The 17816-nt window shown below is 34.8% G+C and overlaps 1 protein-coding gene across 2 annotated transcripts; it reads left to right on the top strand.

The window, feature by feature from the left end:
* Window positions 1-6226: 6226 nt before the first annotated feature.
* LOC130803982 (uncharacterized) lies at window positions 6227-17808 on the top strand. 2 transcript variants are annotated; one of them, XM_057668244.1, is made up of 9 exons: window positions 6227-6542; window positions 6672-6806; window positions 9888-10004; window positions 10155-10283; window positions 11680-11856; window positions 13600-13740; window positions 14655-14840; window positions 14972-15043; window positions 17334-17808. In XM_057668244.1, the coding sequence occupies exons 1-9, from the start codon at window positions 6396-6398 to the stop codon at window positions 17478-17480; spliced, it is 1251 nt and encodes a 416-aa protein (XP_057524227.1). In that variant the 5' UTR covers window positions 6227-6395; the 3' UTR covers window positions 17481-17808. The 2 variants fall into 2 exon arrangements, with proteins under 2 accessions (XP_057524227.1, XP_057524236.1); XM_057668253.1 differs by having other exon boundaries at window positions 6404-6542; window positions 6640-6806.
* Window positions 17809-17816: the final 8 nt, after the last annotated feature.

The raw sequence follows: 17816 nt of genomic DNA, 5'->3' as shown, positions 1-17816 counted from the left end.
ATGAATATTTTTACCAGGCAGGCTTTTTTTATTATTATTTTTATATATAATAACACGTGCGACAATTATATTAAATCAAGGGAAGTCAGGGTTACAAGACATTGACGGAAATGACAGATATAATTAAAGTGATGCTATTTTTCGCCACCCCTTTTTATTTTATCGCCACCCTCTCTTTAAAATTACATTTTTACCCTTTTATTTAAAAAAATTACAAAATTGCCACTATACTTAAAAATTAATTAATAAATGTAAATCACGCTTAATAACACTAATAAGAATTTAATGCGTAAGATTTGTCTATATATATGGAATTCTGAGATGCGTATGAAGTACGAATTCAAACACGGTACTATCTCTTTAAAAACTGGTATTATCTCTCTAAAAAGTGTTAAAGAAGTGGTAACCCGTAATTGGTTAAATATGGCTAACGAAAGCGACTATGAGTCGGATGCGGTACGTAAAGTTGTCATTGGAAAATTAAAAAAAAAAAAAAAGGCGCACAAATCGGGGCGGCTGAACCATGGTTCAGGCGCACAGATCTGGGCGCCTGTGAATTTTTTTTTTTTTTTCCGTATTAATTTTTTTAAAATTATTATTATTATTATTGTTAGTACTATTTTTTATTTTCCGTATTAATTTTTTTTTATTTTCAATTTGCAGGAGTTTGAAAACTTTGGAGACAACGTAGACTACTCCGGTAGCTTTGTTACGGATAGGGAATTTATCTCCTTAGATGAGTTACATAGTTGGGCCGATGCGATAGCAATAACAATCAGTTTTCAATTTACACGTGCTTCTTATAAAAAGAAAGAAGGACGTTCTAGAGTTAGTGTCTATTTAAGATGTCACCGCTATGGTAATATTAGGGGTGATGTACATAATCTAGATAATACTGCCTGACCTGGTTCTAAAAGTAGAAGTTGCGGGTGTAAATTTATGATTGTAGGAAGTAGTCGTAAACCACCAGAAAGACCTTGGACGGTAAGGGTGTGTCCTGGTGAAAAGGGAAAACATAACCACCCGTTCTTGGTGTACAGAGATGGTCATGTAAGGGCAAATAGGATTAATGTAGACATTCGGGAGCACATACGACAGCTTAGTGCAACCGGAATGCAACCGGCCTTTATTATGAATTCTATTAGAGATAATTTTCCTGGTTTTTATGCTAGTATGAATCAGATATATAATATTAGACAATCAATAAGGAGAGAAGAGATGGAGGGTAGGACTCCCCTTCAACACTGTCTTCATATGGCCACAGAACTTAATTATGTGGTCTGGACAGACTTGGATAACAAAGGGCAATTGAGCAGACTATTAATTGCAAATCCTACCTCTATCCAAATGATACGTACGTGGCCTTATGTTGTGCTGATAGATACAACGTACAAAACGAACAAACAAAAGTGGCCACTATGTGAAGTGATCGGAATGACGCCAACCAATCACAATTTCTTGGTTGCGTTTTGTTTGATGCGAGATGAGGCGGTTGTGTCGTATTCGTGGGTGCTGCAGGGATTGAGAGATATTTTCGGCACTGCTCATACTCCTAGCGTCATTGTAACCGATCGAGACGAAGGTTTATCTACAGCTATTCGTGACGTCTTCCCAGGTAAAAAGGCTTTGCTGATTCATTATTGTGGTTATATCTAATGATAATGTCTTAATTACGTTCAATGTTTTGTTTAATGTAGATGTGCGGCATTTGTTATGCATCTGGCATATTGGCAACGACGTTGAGAACATGGTGGACAAGTTGTGTGGCGGCAAGAAAAATCAACAAGGGCAGGTATTCAGGAAAAGTAGATGGAACCCCTTGGTTGAAAGTTCTACGATCGAGGAATATGAAGATAAATGGCAAGTGATCGTCAGTACGTGGTCGGTTAGGAACAAAAAGGTTGTTCGGTATTTGACTGGAACATGGATTCCACTGAGAGAGAAATTTGTCCGTGCGTGGACGAATGATTGTTTACACTTGGGTAACCGGACTACCAGCAGAGTTGAAAGCCAACACTCGTCTTTTAAGTATTACCTTGGTAGCGGTAATAGCTCATTCGATACCCTTTTCAAAAGGGCGCACGCACAAATTACAAATCAGCAAGCTACAATCCGACAAGCGCTACAGGATTCCATGTCTTCTGTACCAAGATCGATGCGACAGCATTACTTTAGACCTCTATATCGCCATGTATCTCTCTATGCCTTGGAGCAGCTCCAGCTTGAGTATAACCGCATGTTAGAACTCGGTGATTTTGTGTTTAACAAATGTGGTTGTGTACTTCAACAAACCCATGGATTGCCGTGTGCATGTTATTTACATATGTCCATCGGATCACATGGTGCTTTGTATTTGGATGACATTCATGAATTCTGGAGTACTTTGAGGTACACAGAGGTAGGAGACGAAACCGATGAAGGAGTACGATACCCGAACGCCAATGACAAAGAGTACTTTCAATCTCTGGTCGATGAAGTCCTCAAATCTGATCCCGCTGTTGTTCGCCGAATGTCTCAGTTACTTGAATATGAACTACACCCAGATGGCGCGGAAGTACCTGAGCCTTACGCTAGTCCACCGAGAAAGGGAAGACCAAGCACAAGTAAAAACATGAGAAGGAGAAAAAGTTCATTTGAATATAGCAGATCATCTTCTCGCGGTCGAGGGTCTAGATCTTCTTCCCGCGGGAGATCTAGTGGCAGATCTAGTGGTCGAGAGACGCAATCCTCAGTAGGAATTAAGTTCAGTTTCAACTTATCCGGTACTTGACTATATTTTTCGTTTTTTGCATTAATTCGTCTCAGTTTACGCATATTAACTTTATTTACATTTATTGTAGATGATCCTGGAGGTCGAGATTTTTCACACTTTCCATGGCCTAATAACATCCCATTTATCCTTCCTCCTTACTTGTTCGACTGGATTGATGTGTTAGGTGATGGTAACTGTGGATTTAGAGCAATTGTCGTCACAGAGCTGGGAGGCGAGGAAGCATGGCCTCTTTTAAGGCGTGCTATGAGTATGGAAATGCAAATGAATAGAGCGCAATACCTAACTTTGTATCTATCCCAGGAGTCACTAGACGAGTCTATATTCAGAATAGGTTCACACGCATACGGACCTGCTCCTTTAATGCACAGGATGGATGCACCGATGGCTTTGTACTCTGCAGCAACATTTCTAAACATTGCCATTGCTTATTATGGTTCTGCTGACTGTGATTCGCAATACAACTGTGCTTATTATTAATTAATCCTAAATATACGAAAAAAAAAAAATTTAAAACGAGGCGCCCAGATCTGGGCGCCTGTACCCCGGTTCAGGCGCCTAATTTTGGGCGCCTGAACCGAGGTCCAGCCGCCCAGATCTGGGCGCCTCGTTTTGAATTTTTTTTTCCTTTTGCAACTAATTAAATTAAAAATAACTTACCTCGATTAATAATTTGGAGATTGTACTTAATTTTTGCTCCGAGATTTAGCTTTAGTGACTTGTATTTAGTTGTAGTGAGAATAATTTTAGGTGGAGTGTGGTATATATAGGAATTTTACCCTTAATGGCAATGTTGTTAATTTTTTATAAAGTAAGGGTAAAATGGTAATTTACTCAGGGGGTGGCGATAAAATGAAAAGGGTGGCGGAATATAAGGATTGGGTATAATTATATAAATAGTTTCCCAGAGAACTCATGGGCGAAGCCAAATCTGGGTGGGCCCGGAGAAGCTCGACCCTCCTTGTCGAAATTGCAATCCTTTGTAATTTTGGCTGTAATTTTGCAATACTAATATGATATATAATTTAAAAAGTACAAAAATAAAATAAAAATTATTAGAGCTCAATGGTTGGAGTAACATATTTGTAATGTAAGATTAAGGGATCAAACCAAATTTTGAACTAATATTTTTTAATAGACTAATAAATTTATATTATAATGTCATTACTCTTTATCTTCCATAATTTCATATTCATCATTTTTAGTGTGTGTTTATATTTTTACTTTATTAATTTTAATAGTATTTTTTGAGACTTAGTAGACAAATATATAGAGTCAAAAATACTTTTTTTTTCAAAATGGATAATTATAGGGAAGTTTCAACTTCATTTGTTGAAAATAATTTTTTCTATGATTTAAGTTCATTTCAATCTATATAATTTTAAAATTTACATAGTTTAAATAGTTTTTATATAATAAATAATTTGCTAGTACATCTGCATTTTGGCACCCCATAATTCAAAATCCTAGCTTCATCCGTAAAAGAACCCGAATTCCATCAAGCTACCGTATGAGTGGCGTCAAACAACACAGCCATAAAAACCAGAAAGGGATAAGACTAGATGATGCAATCTATCAAGAAGAAGGAAGAAAGGATAACACTCTGTCGGCTTACTATTGATACTCTTCATAATATTAAGGCAATCTCTCTGTTGGTGGATGTTGGAATACCCCAAGAAAATGGCTAACTCAATACCATAAACTGCAGCCGCAAGCTCACTAATATCAGGAAGCCAAAACGCATACACTCTCTTCACTCCGACTGCCAAAAGGACTCCACTACTGTCACGAACCACAACCCCCAGACCTCTATTGGCATCCATAACCACATGTGCATCAACATTTATCTTTACCCAATTTTCTTCTGGAGGAGACCAATGGCTAGGTATAGCTTGAGGGAGGTTGCGGGCATGAAAGACTTTGGAGGCATATGAGTTATGATCACGAACCATAGTGGAAAATTGAGAGATTATCTCAACAATCTTCAGAGTAGAGCCCTTAAACATAAACTGATTTCTTGTAAACCAAATGGTCCAACATGCGGTGGCTGTTAGAAGTACCAGCTCCCTAGAAGCGTTATCCATAAGCCACCCAAAAAGAGCTTTGAAGGAAGTGCGAGGAGCACTCTGGATCAAGAGACCAATTGGGTGAAATTTTTTCTAGACCTCTACATTCAAACTACAATCCACCAAGGCATGACAGTGGGATTCTGAGCCCGAGTTACACCTTCCTCAAACAGGAGAAGGAGCAATGTGCCTTCGATGACGGTCTTCGTTGCTATACATGTTCTCCAAAGAAAATGGTGAAGTTTGGAAGAACACTCCAAATTCCACATTTTATTCCAGAACCCATCAACAGATCCAAGGGGAGCAAGGGCCTTGTTATCAATCCCACTTATTCTACCCAACTAATATCTCAACATAATAGAATATCTATTTTTACCAAGTAGGCTGGGAGAAAGGGGCGAACTTTTTGGCGACAATATCCAATTTCTAATTTCTATTAATTATAATTTTTAAGAACACATTATTTTACATTTTCAGTGTAAGATAAGTTGAGAAAACGGATATATAATGTTGAGAATTCAATTTCAATCTTACTAAAAAAATATTACATACTCTAATCCATACAAACCATTATTTTCATAAAGAAACATTTTTTAAAACTTATTACAAGAACAAAATTATTATTGCATAATGCATTATTGTAGTGTAAAGATTTTCGTTATTTGGATATGGAAGGAAATTATGTCAATCTTCTCTTAAATGTTTGGCCTTAGTTATCAAAATTTAACGTGATACTTTCAATGTTTTATGAGTTACCTACTTGATCGTACCAAATAGCTTGATCGTACCAAACACCTCAAAGTAAGGTAGTCTTCGCTCAACCTCTCAAGCGTTGGCCAACTTGATTGTAGTGTAACACCTCGCTAGCCCTAAGTCACACCCTATTTAATCGAGCGAGCCTTCAATAAGCCATACGAATTTTACCCTAAACCCTAAGTCACTAGACATAGTCTTAACTATAAAACTAAATTGAATTGGAGGGACTAGAGAGTATCAATTTTGTTTCTCCCATAGAGTTCTAATCTTGAATAGAATTAAAAACAAAGTTTGTTTAAAGTAAAAATTTGAATTTAGAGATAAATAAACATGAAAAAGTTCAATACTCCCTCATGTTCACCAGATGTGTTTCATTTGACTTTTCACTAATTTTTAGGTAGTTAAATAAGACCACATGTGTTGGAGAGAAAGTCCAATTTATAGTTGAGTTTAATACATGTGTAGGAGATAGAGTTCAATTTATAGTCAAATAGGACTATATGTGTAGGAGAGAGAGTCTAATTATGATAAAAAAGTATCTAAAATAGAAATGAAATATTTTGAGTGGAAAGAAGGGGTATTTCTTAATGACTTCTTTAGTAGCTTAAGCTCTTTTTTTCTCCACTTATCAACTCACATTTTCTAACTCATGCTCAAATCTCAAAACATATACTATTTAATATGCACGGACTCGATTTAGATTAAACATTAGTTTGAGCCAATGTGTACCTTGAGTTTTGTTTACCCAACTGGGCAACTACAAATAGTTATAGGCTTATCAATAACGGCTAACCTTCGAAAAAATGGCGGTTCTTGCACAACCTGCTACCACTTTCTTTTCTTCATTCACCCAATTCCCAAGCTGCTATGTCACCCTGAAAAAATCTCCATTTTTGAAGCTTCCAAATGCATTTTCATGCTCCAATTCATACCTCCCGTCCAACAACAAGGTACCTTTTAACTCTAAAAATCAATTCATAATTTTTGATTTTTATCGTTATTAATCTGTTCTACTGTGTTTTGCGTTTGTTAATTTGTAAATTATAGTCATATTTTCAATATAATCCTTCAAAAAACAGTTTAAAAGGCCATATACAAGCGTGATGATAGTTCCAACGGGTGTTGGAGCTGCCATTGGTGGTTACGCTGGGGACGGTTTGCCGGTTGCGCGTGCACTCGCTTCCGTTGTTGATTGCCTTATCTCTCATCCTAACGTAATCTTCTATCTTTTCTGATGATGTTTTTTCATGGGTAATTTTGTAATTTTGTTTTTTGTGATGATAAGATATTTGTATTGTGATTAATCTATTTCTATGGCTTTAATTTTGTAGCTCATTAGAATATTGATTTTTGTGACCTGTTGCTTCTGTAAGACTGTAAAAATTGCAATACATTCAAACTTGCAAGTTTTTTAAGTTATTAAAGTTTAGGTAGGGTGACAGTGGCAAATCTAGGATATTAACTTACCTTTGGGCTCAATATACCAACTCGAAAATCATTTCTCTATGTTTTCGGAATAAGTCTTTGACAAAGTGAATCAAGACTCGTTCATGTTTCGACACATGACAAGTATTTTAAAATTCCTTGTCGTGTGTTGAAGACCGGGGAAGGGAAAAATCATATGTTACACAAATCAGTAATACTAGAGTTTCAAATCGAATGATCCGGGTCATAGCGCTAGAGCCTAGATTTAGGTCTGTCAAACTGATCAGGTTCGGATTCGAGTCATATATAAACAGGTCAATAAACCCTTGATCCAAACCCAATCCGTTTAGTTAATTGGGTCTAAATCACAACCCTGACCCGATTTGCAGCAGATTAGGTCGATCTGATTTCGACTCACTTAACCCGTTTATAGTTTTTTTGTTTTCATTTTAAGGTTTCTAGCATTGATTACATCTTATTTTTTAGGCCTTAATTTTAAAGTTCATGTTTTTTTGTTGTTGTTTATTTTGTAGTATTTACTATGAAAAATAAGAAAATATTAAGTGAATTAAATTTAGGTTATACTTATTGATTTGACTCAGAATTAATATGTTTAATTAAATGGGTTATACAGGTTTGAAAATTTGACCTGAACCTAACCCATTTAATAAACAAAAAGGTCGGGTCGATCCATTTAATTAATTGGGTAAAAAATCTCGATTCAAACCCACTTATTTCGCGTTAGATTCAGGTCGGATTAGTAGGTCAAGTCAACTTTTGCTAGGCCTACCTAGATTCCTCTCCGGTTAGCTTTATTTGTGTATGAGGCCCATCCGTCCATGCATGCCTTTGGTCCTTCGAACACTTACTAAGGTATGATAGATTGTCAACAACTGTGCCTTTACATTGGCAATAGGATCAATATTGTATGTTGCAAGGCTTTTCTTGCTATAGAAAATCGAGATAAGTTTTGATACATGAATTTTTTTGTTGTTGGGGAAAACAACTTTTATTTAAATAAAGAAGATAAGCATGTAATGGTAAAAATGTTTGTTGGACGTAGCAACTAGCAAGATTGGTTTTGATGAAAATAAGTGGCTGAAAACTAAGTGATGGGTTTTTCTTTTAATATGTTCAACTTGATGAACTATAGACAATTGAATAGTGGATTACAACATCTTGCTCGAGTCATTCCGTGTCAAATCTTAGATCATATCTCCTCTTACATGAATCATAAACATCTGAGACAGGCCACTTTTTAATAAAGCTTTGTACTGTACATTTTGAGAGGAGTTTGAGAAGGAATATCTCCACCTTTCTCAATGTAAGAGGATAAGCACCTTTATTGATGTGGTGGAATGGTGTGAACTTCCTTTGATGCCAAGGAACTTCTTCAGTTCTTCTAGGATAAGAGGTGGTTATAACAGGTCTTCCATAACCCTACGTTATTGATCACTTATCACAAAAAAATATGTGAAGGGTCCTCAATGCCTTGACCGTCCCCTTTACTTGCATTGTTCTTGTACTAATTTTCTGGTAAGTTAGTGTATATTAGGAAACCTTAGATTTAGAATACCATACCTTTCAAAAAAAAAAGATATAGAATACCATAGTGTATTTAGAATGAAAATCCTTGGAATATGATAGTAATTAAGGAGTAGGATAAAATGGAGAGATTAGTCATTGGGCAAAAGCAATAATTTAGATGGATTACTTTGATTTTATCTAATACATAACAACGATAATGGCTGTGCCTTAATACCAAAAGACTGAGTTTGATTTTTAATTCATGATTATGGGATATGAATAAGTTGTTCCGAGATGAATATCACTAACCTACCTCTCACCCTCCTCCTTTATCTGGGCTTGGGACCGACAATAAGCGATAGGCACTTACAGTTTGAGTTTTTGATTTTATCCAATAGCTGATGGTCATTTAAAAGATGATAGACGGGTAACATTTATTTTGATCTTTTCTTTTTGTATGGAGTCTTTATGAGTAACTATGATGGTGATAATGCCAATCTACAATTTATATCTATTTACACTAAAACAGATACCAGTTAACATCATCTACCCCCAAAAACTGCATGTGTCACTTTCTCATGAAAAATATTCTCTCCAAAATGCAACGATGACTTCATTAGCTGCTTAGATATCCATATCCTTTTAATTAAATAGGAATACTACAGTTGTTAAATGTACATAGTTCATTGAAGTCAACTAGATTAACAATTTAGAGAATTACAATTAAGTGCTGAAATATATATATAATTTATTTTTACCAACATTATAGAAAAAATTTTCATCACCATGCATCATATGGGTACTAACCTAGTAAGTATATATAGTTAAAAAAGGCTTACTACTATTGTACTAGTAAACTTATTGAGTCGTGCTGTTGTTGTACTTCTTTATCCTCTTGGAGAGGTGTTATTTAAGTGCGTAACATATCATAGAAACAATTTCTTTAAAATAGCCTTTGTTTGAAGCTAAACTAGAAGGAGATTGAGATTTGGTAATGTGGTGTTCCATGATTTCCTCTCGTGCTTATATAACTTTAAGGTTTCTCCTGAAGCCTCAATTCTTAAAGTAAGAAATTTAAAGCATGTATGAGCTTCTCAAAAATCATTAAGATGCTCACAAAGAACTGCTTTGTCCTCTTACTTGCTTATTGATTATGTCACATATTTGTCAATTTATTTCCCTTTGTTAAGCACAAATTCAATGTTATTTTGCCATGATAAGTTACTATTGCGAAAATTTATTTGGGATGCTTGGAGTTTAATGGATGATGTGACGAGCTCTAATCCTGAAAACAACAATGTAACGTACTCCAGTTGTTATATTGTCCAATTATATGTGTACAGGTTCTGAATGCTGCTATGCTTTACTGGCCTGTACCGAATATATTGTATGTTGAAGGCTATGCTTTAGACCAATTTGCTGAAGGCTTGTGGGCACTTGAGCCAGTTCACCAAAACAGAGTATGAATCTAATACCTTTTTCCTATAATTAGTTTATGTGCCCTAACATTCTAATTCTTTATTACTGAAGAACAAAACATTTGCGTAGCTCACTAATTCTATAGCTTCTAATGCAACATTTTACTTGTGTTAATTTGGGGATGTAATTAGGTTGGACTGGTTTTGGATGCTGCCATAGAATCAGAGCTCAGATTACGCCATTTGCAGGTTGCAGATGCTGCAAGAGCTTCCCTTGGATTGCCTGTTTTGGAATACACAGTCACGGACAAGGCTCTTGAGGTATGAAATCTGAAAGACAATGAAGGTAATTGTGAGTCAATGCTTTGTAAGAAATGTGTCGAAAAAAAGCCAATCACAATGAGTGGGAATGGGAGCTCAAATATGAGAAAAGGTTGAAGTTATTGTTTTATTTGGCACAACGAAGGATTTTAGGTAGATTATCCGATACCCTTGAGTAATTCTTGACTATTACCAATTGCATCTTGTAGTGGCTTTTAATTTCAAACGTGTTATAAGAATCTTGACTTAAAGTTGGTCTTATGGGATCTATTAGCTTGTGATAGTAGTATATATTTAAATAGTTGAGTGATCAACTCATAACTCATTGATATGCCACTTACATGGGGAACTCAGGTTGTCTTCGGTTAAGCCCTTGATTCTAATTTTTATTCTTTATTGAAAAATATATTCAATTCCTTTTCATCATCGCCCATTAGTTTTTCATTCTTCTTTTTATTTTCTTGTCTTCTAACTTCTAAGAGCCTAAAAGAAAATGTGATGGTTTGTTAGAGAGTAATTATTGGATCTGTTATGAAATAAAGTAAATTTAGGTTTTACGGCATAACCAAGTATTCAATTAGCAGAAGTGATGGTCTATTGATTGTTGTATTGCTACATTTCTACAAAACAAATTACCAAGGAAAGAGGAAAAGACGGTTAAAAGTGGCGTGTCTTGTGAAACAAAAATGAAAGAATTGCATGCTATTGCCGACTTTTTAAAAATTGATGGAGTTGGTGATATTCTTTAATAAATGGAATTATGCTTTTTCAGTCAAGGTTATCGAAATAGCGAATCTACTTGAAATTGACGACAATCGAATTGTAGATTCCTACGATCCTACAATACACTTAAATATGCTAAAACATTTTGTCCCTAGTCATAATTATTCTTTGAAAAAGTTGTAATTGTGATATAAAATTTCTATAACCTCATTTTAAGGAATGAAATAGTAAAACATTCAATATTAAGAAATTTCTATTTTATTGGTTGTAATTTAAAAATAATTTCAAGCACAAGTGCATATAAGAAAAATCATTTATAGTTGCGACTAAGTTTAATGGATCGAATTGTCGTATCGTAGAATTGTAGAATTGTGTTATGATCCTACGACACATAAATTTATTTTATTTAGAATCATAAGATTCTACCATCACTTTAATTCTACATATGCTCCGGATCACTCACCTTTTATTGGGTCGTAGAATCGTAGATCCAAATTGCGATTTCAAGAACAATGATTTTATTTATCTTTTTGTCCTCATTATGATCAATGTTTTACATACCTTTATCATTACTTTCTGTACCTAGGTATGACCAATGATAAATGTTCCAACAGGGTACTGTGATATATTTTTATCTGTTAGAGTTTAAAATATTTTTCATTTACTTGTATAGGTGGAAAAGTGGATTGATCCTAAGACTGGGCAATCAACTGGGAGGATCAAGCATCCCGACTCACTGTTGAGAGCTGTACAAAGTTTGGTGGATCGATCACAAGTGAACGCTATTGCGGTTATCGCCCGTTTTCCTGAGGATGATGAAGAGAGCAATCATGATTACCGTCAAGGAAACGTATGCTTCTGTATTGCCATGCTTTTTAATTTTATTTGCACTTACTCTTTTTTATTTTTGCGGTAGAAAAAGTGGTAAGAAATGTTTGAATTTATACTTAAACAAGAATGCCTTGAAACACATGTAAATCAATGAAATAATATAGAAGAATGTCATAAACAACATATCTTGCTTATGATCCATGGTAGCCATGTTTAATGTGGAAAACCTTGTGATCGGAAGTGTAAGTGAGGCCTTCCAAATGCAATGTGTTTTCTGTTGTGTGATTTCGCCCTTAAGTCTCCAATTATTGAAATTGGAGACAAAAGTTGCAACTTCCAAAATGAAATGATACCACACATATTTTTTCTCCCTTATGCCTCTTTATATATAAAGACTTGTATGCAAATCAAGAGAAACATCTTTTCTCTTAATGAGAATCACTAACAAACACATGCATTGGAGTCATTATCTTTATCTAATCAACTTTAGTATAATATATCTAATTTGTCCAGTCACCAAAAATAGATTATTACAATGGTATTTAAACTTTATAATATTCATGACATTATCATCATTTTTAAGCTTGATGTACTTTAATTAACCACTTTGGTATTACGAATAATAATTAATGCATTCCTATATAACATATGCAGCCAATATAAAATATTCCAACAAGCAATGGAAGCTAGGATAATTGCAGTTCTTTTTTAGCCTTTGAGTTTCTTCACAAATTTGTGATTTTGCTTTCGCAGCTTTTGTTTTTGCAAATAAATAGTTAATTATGCTAGTGAAAGATATGTAGGTCTGAACGGATGAAACAATTACAACTTCTAAACTTCCTAGTTTTCATTAAGTACATACTTGGCATTGAATTATTTTTCCATAGTGTACAATTCTCTTTCTCTTTCCAATTGTAATTTATGAAGCTAGATGGGGACACTTAGGCTCATTTGCAAGAAAAGAATGTCCTACCCTACGTAGATCTATTGCCATTAAACTTTTCTAATCTTTAAAATCAAAGTAATTCGATTATTTTTTTCACATTTATTCCCAATGTATTGATACTTATTTGGAAAGAACCTCTTATTATCAAAATGGTAAGATTACGTACATTGAACCCCCAAAGTCTACCGAAGTGGAAGACACTTAATGGCCTTGGGGTCATAAAATGTCGTTGTTGTCATGTTCCTAGTGAATTTGCTTTTATTCTAATAAAAATTCAATGAAATTGGCATTAAGTTCTTGTCAAACATGTACTAAGCTTCAATTCAACAATATAATCAAACCTTTATTTTTCCATATATTTATACCTATGAAAAATTAGAAACCTAAATCTATCATTATCCAAATTTTTATGTCGACACGAATATCTTGAACACAAGCTTGGAGTTCTTGCTCTAACTAAGAACATCTTTTCTACTTAATATTTAGAATTTTTACTTCCAATGCTACATAGTACATACCTACCACGCACTGTCAATTGCTGTGTCTCATGCACATGATGACTTGTAGCAACTCTACCTTTGCATTTGTTAATAGAATAGACCCTGATTAGACAATGATAAGTTCAAAAGACACATTAGCGAGTTATATTTTTCCATTGTACTTTAAAGCACCAAAATTTACACAGGGTAATCTGGTTGGCTCTATTTTAAACTGATCTATGAATATGGTGCATCTTCAGGATCTTATAGCTCGTACATCATGAACTATTTTCTTAGCTGATGTCCTTTTGAGATTACTAATTACCCTTTTTTTTAGGGAGTTGATGCTTTGGCAGGAGTAGAGGCTATTATAAGTCATCTTGTTGTGAAAGAATTCAAAATTCCCTGTGCACATGCTCCAGCTCTGTTACCTATTCCACTAGACCAATCACTTTCTCCCAAGTCGGCTGCTGAAGAGGTGATAAGTTATCTCTAATTTTACAAGATTTTTTTAACAAGAACTTAGCTCCACCCTACCCTTACCCCACCCATTCCCAACTACAATGATTAGAGTGAATTACTAGTATACATGCATATTAATGACTTTTTGTTATATTGCTGTTCAGCATGGGCTTCTCTTTGTGTGTACTAATGTGGGTGGAATCTATGATGAAAGATCTTTTTTGATGAGTTGAATATAGAGCTTTGATGATGCATGGATACTTCTAAAAGCTAAGACATTTTATGTCCTCTGGTCAAATAAATGGGGTACATTAGCGAAGGGGAGTATGGAATTTGGTAATAATTTACACAAGATGGATGGCAGGTGACCGGGAAAAGGGAGGATGTTGTAGTCATCGAATGAGTATGTTGATAAATCTCATTTTGCTAGATGGTTATTTTCAATTTTTGTTAAACGAACTTTTCGAAGGAAACTGTTATTCACTTCATTATCATGTTCATTTAGCTATCAGGGTTGTTCACTGTTCTCAACTATTGAAATTTGGTTTAGCTGGTTTACCTTTGATAATGTACTCCTGTCCAAAAGTTTCCCTCTTGCAATTGGGTCTTATCTTGCTTCCTATAAAGATATAGCTTAGATTTCACGGAAAAGGATGTACTCCTTTGGTTTTCAATTTTAATGGACTATAGCTAAATGACTCATTTCGTCTTGTGCATTTCTTAATTATATGAAATTGCGTATGATGTCTGCTATCAAGCGTGAACCAAGTGCAACCTCTTTGTCATTAGAATGTAAGGTTACGTACGTACTACATCCGATCCCCCATCCTGCCTAGGTGGAAGCCATCTAAAGACTGGCATAAGGAAATGTTGTATCTTTTGTGGCACCTCAATTGTTTGATGAATGTCTTATAATATGCTGTTTAACAGATTGGATACACATTCTTACCTTGTGTGCTTGCTGGGCTTAGCAATGCACCACAGTATCTGGTCACTGACTCAAATGCGATAGAGAGAGGCTGCATTTTGTCAAATGACGTTGACAGCGTCATTGTTCCCATAGATGCTTGTGCAGGAAAAGGTCTCCTTTCATTTGCTCAAAAGAAATGTCGTAAGGTATGGACTGAGCTAGAATATGCTTTTTCTTGCTCATCCAAAGACTTTAAGTTTTTCTGCTGAAGCTGACTGTTGGTTCAGTGTTGAAAAACTTATCAAAATTTTTGTATGTATTACTATGTTTTATGCAGCCACTTATAATTGCTGTTGAAGAGAATACGACTGTTCTCTGTGACACTCCAGACAGACTCCATATTGAAACGGTTAGCTTTATACCATTTTCAGATAAATTTGCTTCATTTTCCCCTGCTTGAAGTTAGTTCTTGAAAAACCTTATTTTAGGTTCTAAATTCTAATAAAACAAAGTACTTTTAGACAATAAAGATCTGAAATGTACTTGACACTTTGAAGACAACAACATATGAGTCTACCAATTTGAAATAGGGATGATATTGTAGAGTATATGACATATCTTAGGGCTACAGCCATTGTTACCTGGAATGACATTTGGTTTGGGACGGGAACGGGAACGGGAACACGGAACGCAACCTAGATTGACTCCGGAACAATTGGGTACGAGATATATTATGGCTAAAATATATATTTGAAAACAAAATTAAACTAAAATGATTAATTTGCTTAAAGAAATTATTTTCAAGTGGATTTTTTTTAGATTTCTAGGTTTCATCTCGTTTTTTTCTCCCTTCTTTTTTCTTTAATTAGTAAACGAAAGCCAAAATACCTTTTCGTGGTGATTGGGGACGAATGTTCCCGGATCGCGGAACGTGGCTAAGTTCCATGTTCCATGTAACTATGGCTACAACCGAATAACCCGAAGATATGTCTATACGCTATGTTCCGCCCCTTCACATGATAGCTTTTTGGGCCATGAGTGCGGATGCAACACAAGTTATCATTATAATTGGTGCTAAATAATTTCACTTGAAATGAGGGATGAATGATTCGGAACCATGACATTCCATCATGTTGGCTTCTAATACCATGACAAGAAACCAACTCAACCAAAAGCTTGAGCTGATGGTTGAAGCCCCATGATATGATATATACTTTATCACACCCAAGGATATGTTCAAGATGATCCGACAAGTTAAAACTTAACAGCTTGAACCTGTTTGCAAGTGCCATAAAAAGCTGTTTAATTTTTGTATAATAGAAGGAATTTTGATTTTCCTACACTTATCTGCATTTTTACCTGGGAATATTTATGACTTTGTTTGAGAATTGCATTTTTCTCAGCATTTTGGCTTTTCACATTGTAGAGTAGACTTTTGTCATAAGTTATCCATGACATCTTCACCAGTCAATATGCTTTCAGTTATGTGAAATTGGAATAAAAACACAATTGTACTAGCAATATTATCATTTATTTTAACATCTAATTTAATCAGTAAAAAGCATTTCTTTTGTATCAACTGAAATGCAAATTTTTTTGCTTTGTAGATAAAGTAAACCTAAAATAACGAATATATTTAATTTTTAGCTGACAGTCAGATTTTTTTTTTCTCTCGAATTAACTTTTAATATTTTGGTTCTCTATTCGCTTCTCAAAATTCCTAAATTCCCTTTTGGGATTAAGACTTTGTACTGTTGCAGTTGTGATCGTTAAATTGCCTAAACTATTACCATATCATAACAAAGAATACAATTATGAAGTCAACAAATATCATTCATCAACACTAAGATTTTTTTAATAAATAACAGAGAAAATGGGGTAGGAGAGAATATTAAGTGAAATGAAAAGTAAGTTAGATGGTGATGTTATTGTTAGGTCACAAGTTGGTGGAAAATGAGGAAAAGGAATCCATGCAGAAAAAGGAGGTGTATTTTAGAGAAAAACTGGTGATTTGTGCTTATGCTCACAACACAAGTCACAACAAAGTCATTAATTCTATTCTCCAAAATGTTTTCATATGATGTTTCTTGAATAGACCTCTTAAAATTTGATCCGATATGAAAGCGCTACCTAACCAACCCGTTTTTTAAAATTTGGTGAATCTTTTAGTTCTACATCAATATTTTCGAGTTATGACCAACTATTTTTTCCTCAATTTTTGTTATTGACTTAATATTCCACAATTATGACTTGAAGCACTATTTTTGACCTAATATAATAAGAAAAACTAATTTCTTATGCCTTAATGAAAAAATTCTTGATCAAGTCAAGCCTTTAGCTCTTGGCACACCTTTCAGATTCTGAAGACCTAATGAAGATTGCCATTGTCTTTGTCTAGTTTAGCTACTAGTACGCACTAATTTATTCCCTCCCTCCCTATCCTTGGTTTACAACATTGTACTACTTGGTTATGTTTGCCTATTGAAATTAAAATTGTAATAGTCGAACTCGTTGCCAGTCTGATGCTCAGTAAAGCGTTCCGATGGAACTTGTTGCCAAGTCGGATGCTCAGTAAAGGGTTCCGATGGATGAAAATCATTGTATAAAATTTGCATCGACTGCCTTTCTTTGCATGTATATTCAAGAGCGCCTTGGCTATTGTTTTTGTACTCGTTTTCTGAGTCGTGGATTTTGTGCAGGTGAATGTTTCAAATTACTGGGAAGCTATAGGAGTTATCGCAGCTCATAAGGCAGGGATAGATCCAAACTCTCTTCGGAAAAACAGAATAAATAACATCCCTTGCCAATCATCCTTACGACTGAATGGTACTGTAGTTCATAATTGATCAGTCTCTCCGCTTGCCAACATTGATCTTCGTTTTTGTCGAGCAAAGTGAGGTGTTACAAACTTGGCCTTAAGTACTAAAAGCACAGTATGCATTTGTAATATCATCGTCTTCTATGAAAGCACAAGCAATTGATCGTCATGTCCTTTTTAGATGTGGCATTAATGTTGATGGTTCATAGCCATCATACAAACTTTGAAATGTGCTCTGCACCCCGAAGAAATTCAGGTGACAATAGAGATCCGATTGTAGTGTAAATTTTCGTATTTTTCTTAGAAATTGTAGATATAATTCGATTGAACGGTGTATAAGCATATAATTACAAATCTAGGAAGC

Source organism: Amaranthus tricolor, chromosome 2 (assembly GCF_026212465.1).
Source record: "Amaranthus tricolor cultivar Red isolate AtriRed21 chromosome 2, ASM2621246v1, whole genome shotgun sequence".
Taxonomy (NCBI): Eukaryota; Viridiplantae; Streptophyta; class Magnoliopsida; order Caryophyllales; family Amaranthaceae; genus Amaranthus; species Amaranthus tricolor.
Note: the sequence above shows the minus strand (reverse complement) of the source record. Positions and strands in the feature narration are given on the sequence as shown.

What these genes read in the sequence shown, in the direction of transcription:
- LOC130803982 (XM_057668244.1), top strand. Translation starts at nt 6,396, where the DNA reads ATGGCGGTTCTTGCACAACCTGCTACCACTTTCTTTTCTTCATTCACC. An exon ending in CCAAGTCGGCTGCTGAAGAG is followed by an intron (nt 13,741 to 14,654) that starts GTGATAAGTTAT and finishes GCTGTTTAACAG; the next exon opens with ATTGGATACACATTCTTACC. An exon ending in CTCAAAAGAAATGTCGTAAG is followed by an intron (nt 14,841 to 14,971) that starts GTATGGACTGAG and finishes TGTTTTATGCAG; the next exon opens with CCACTTATAATTGCTGTTGA.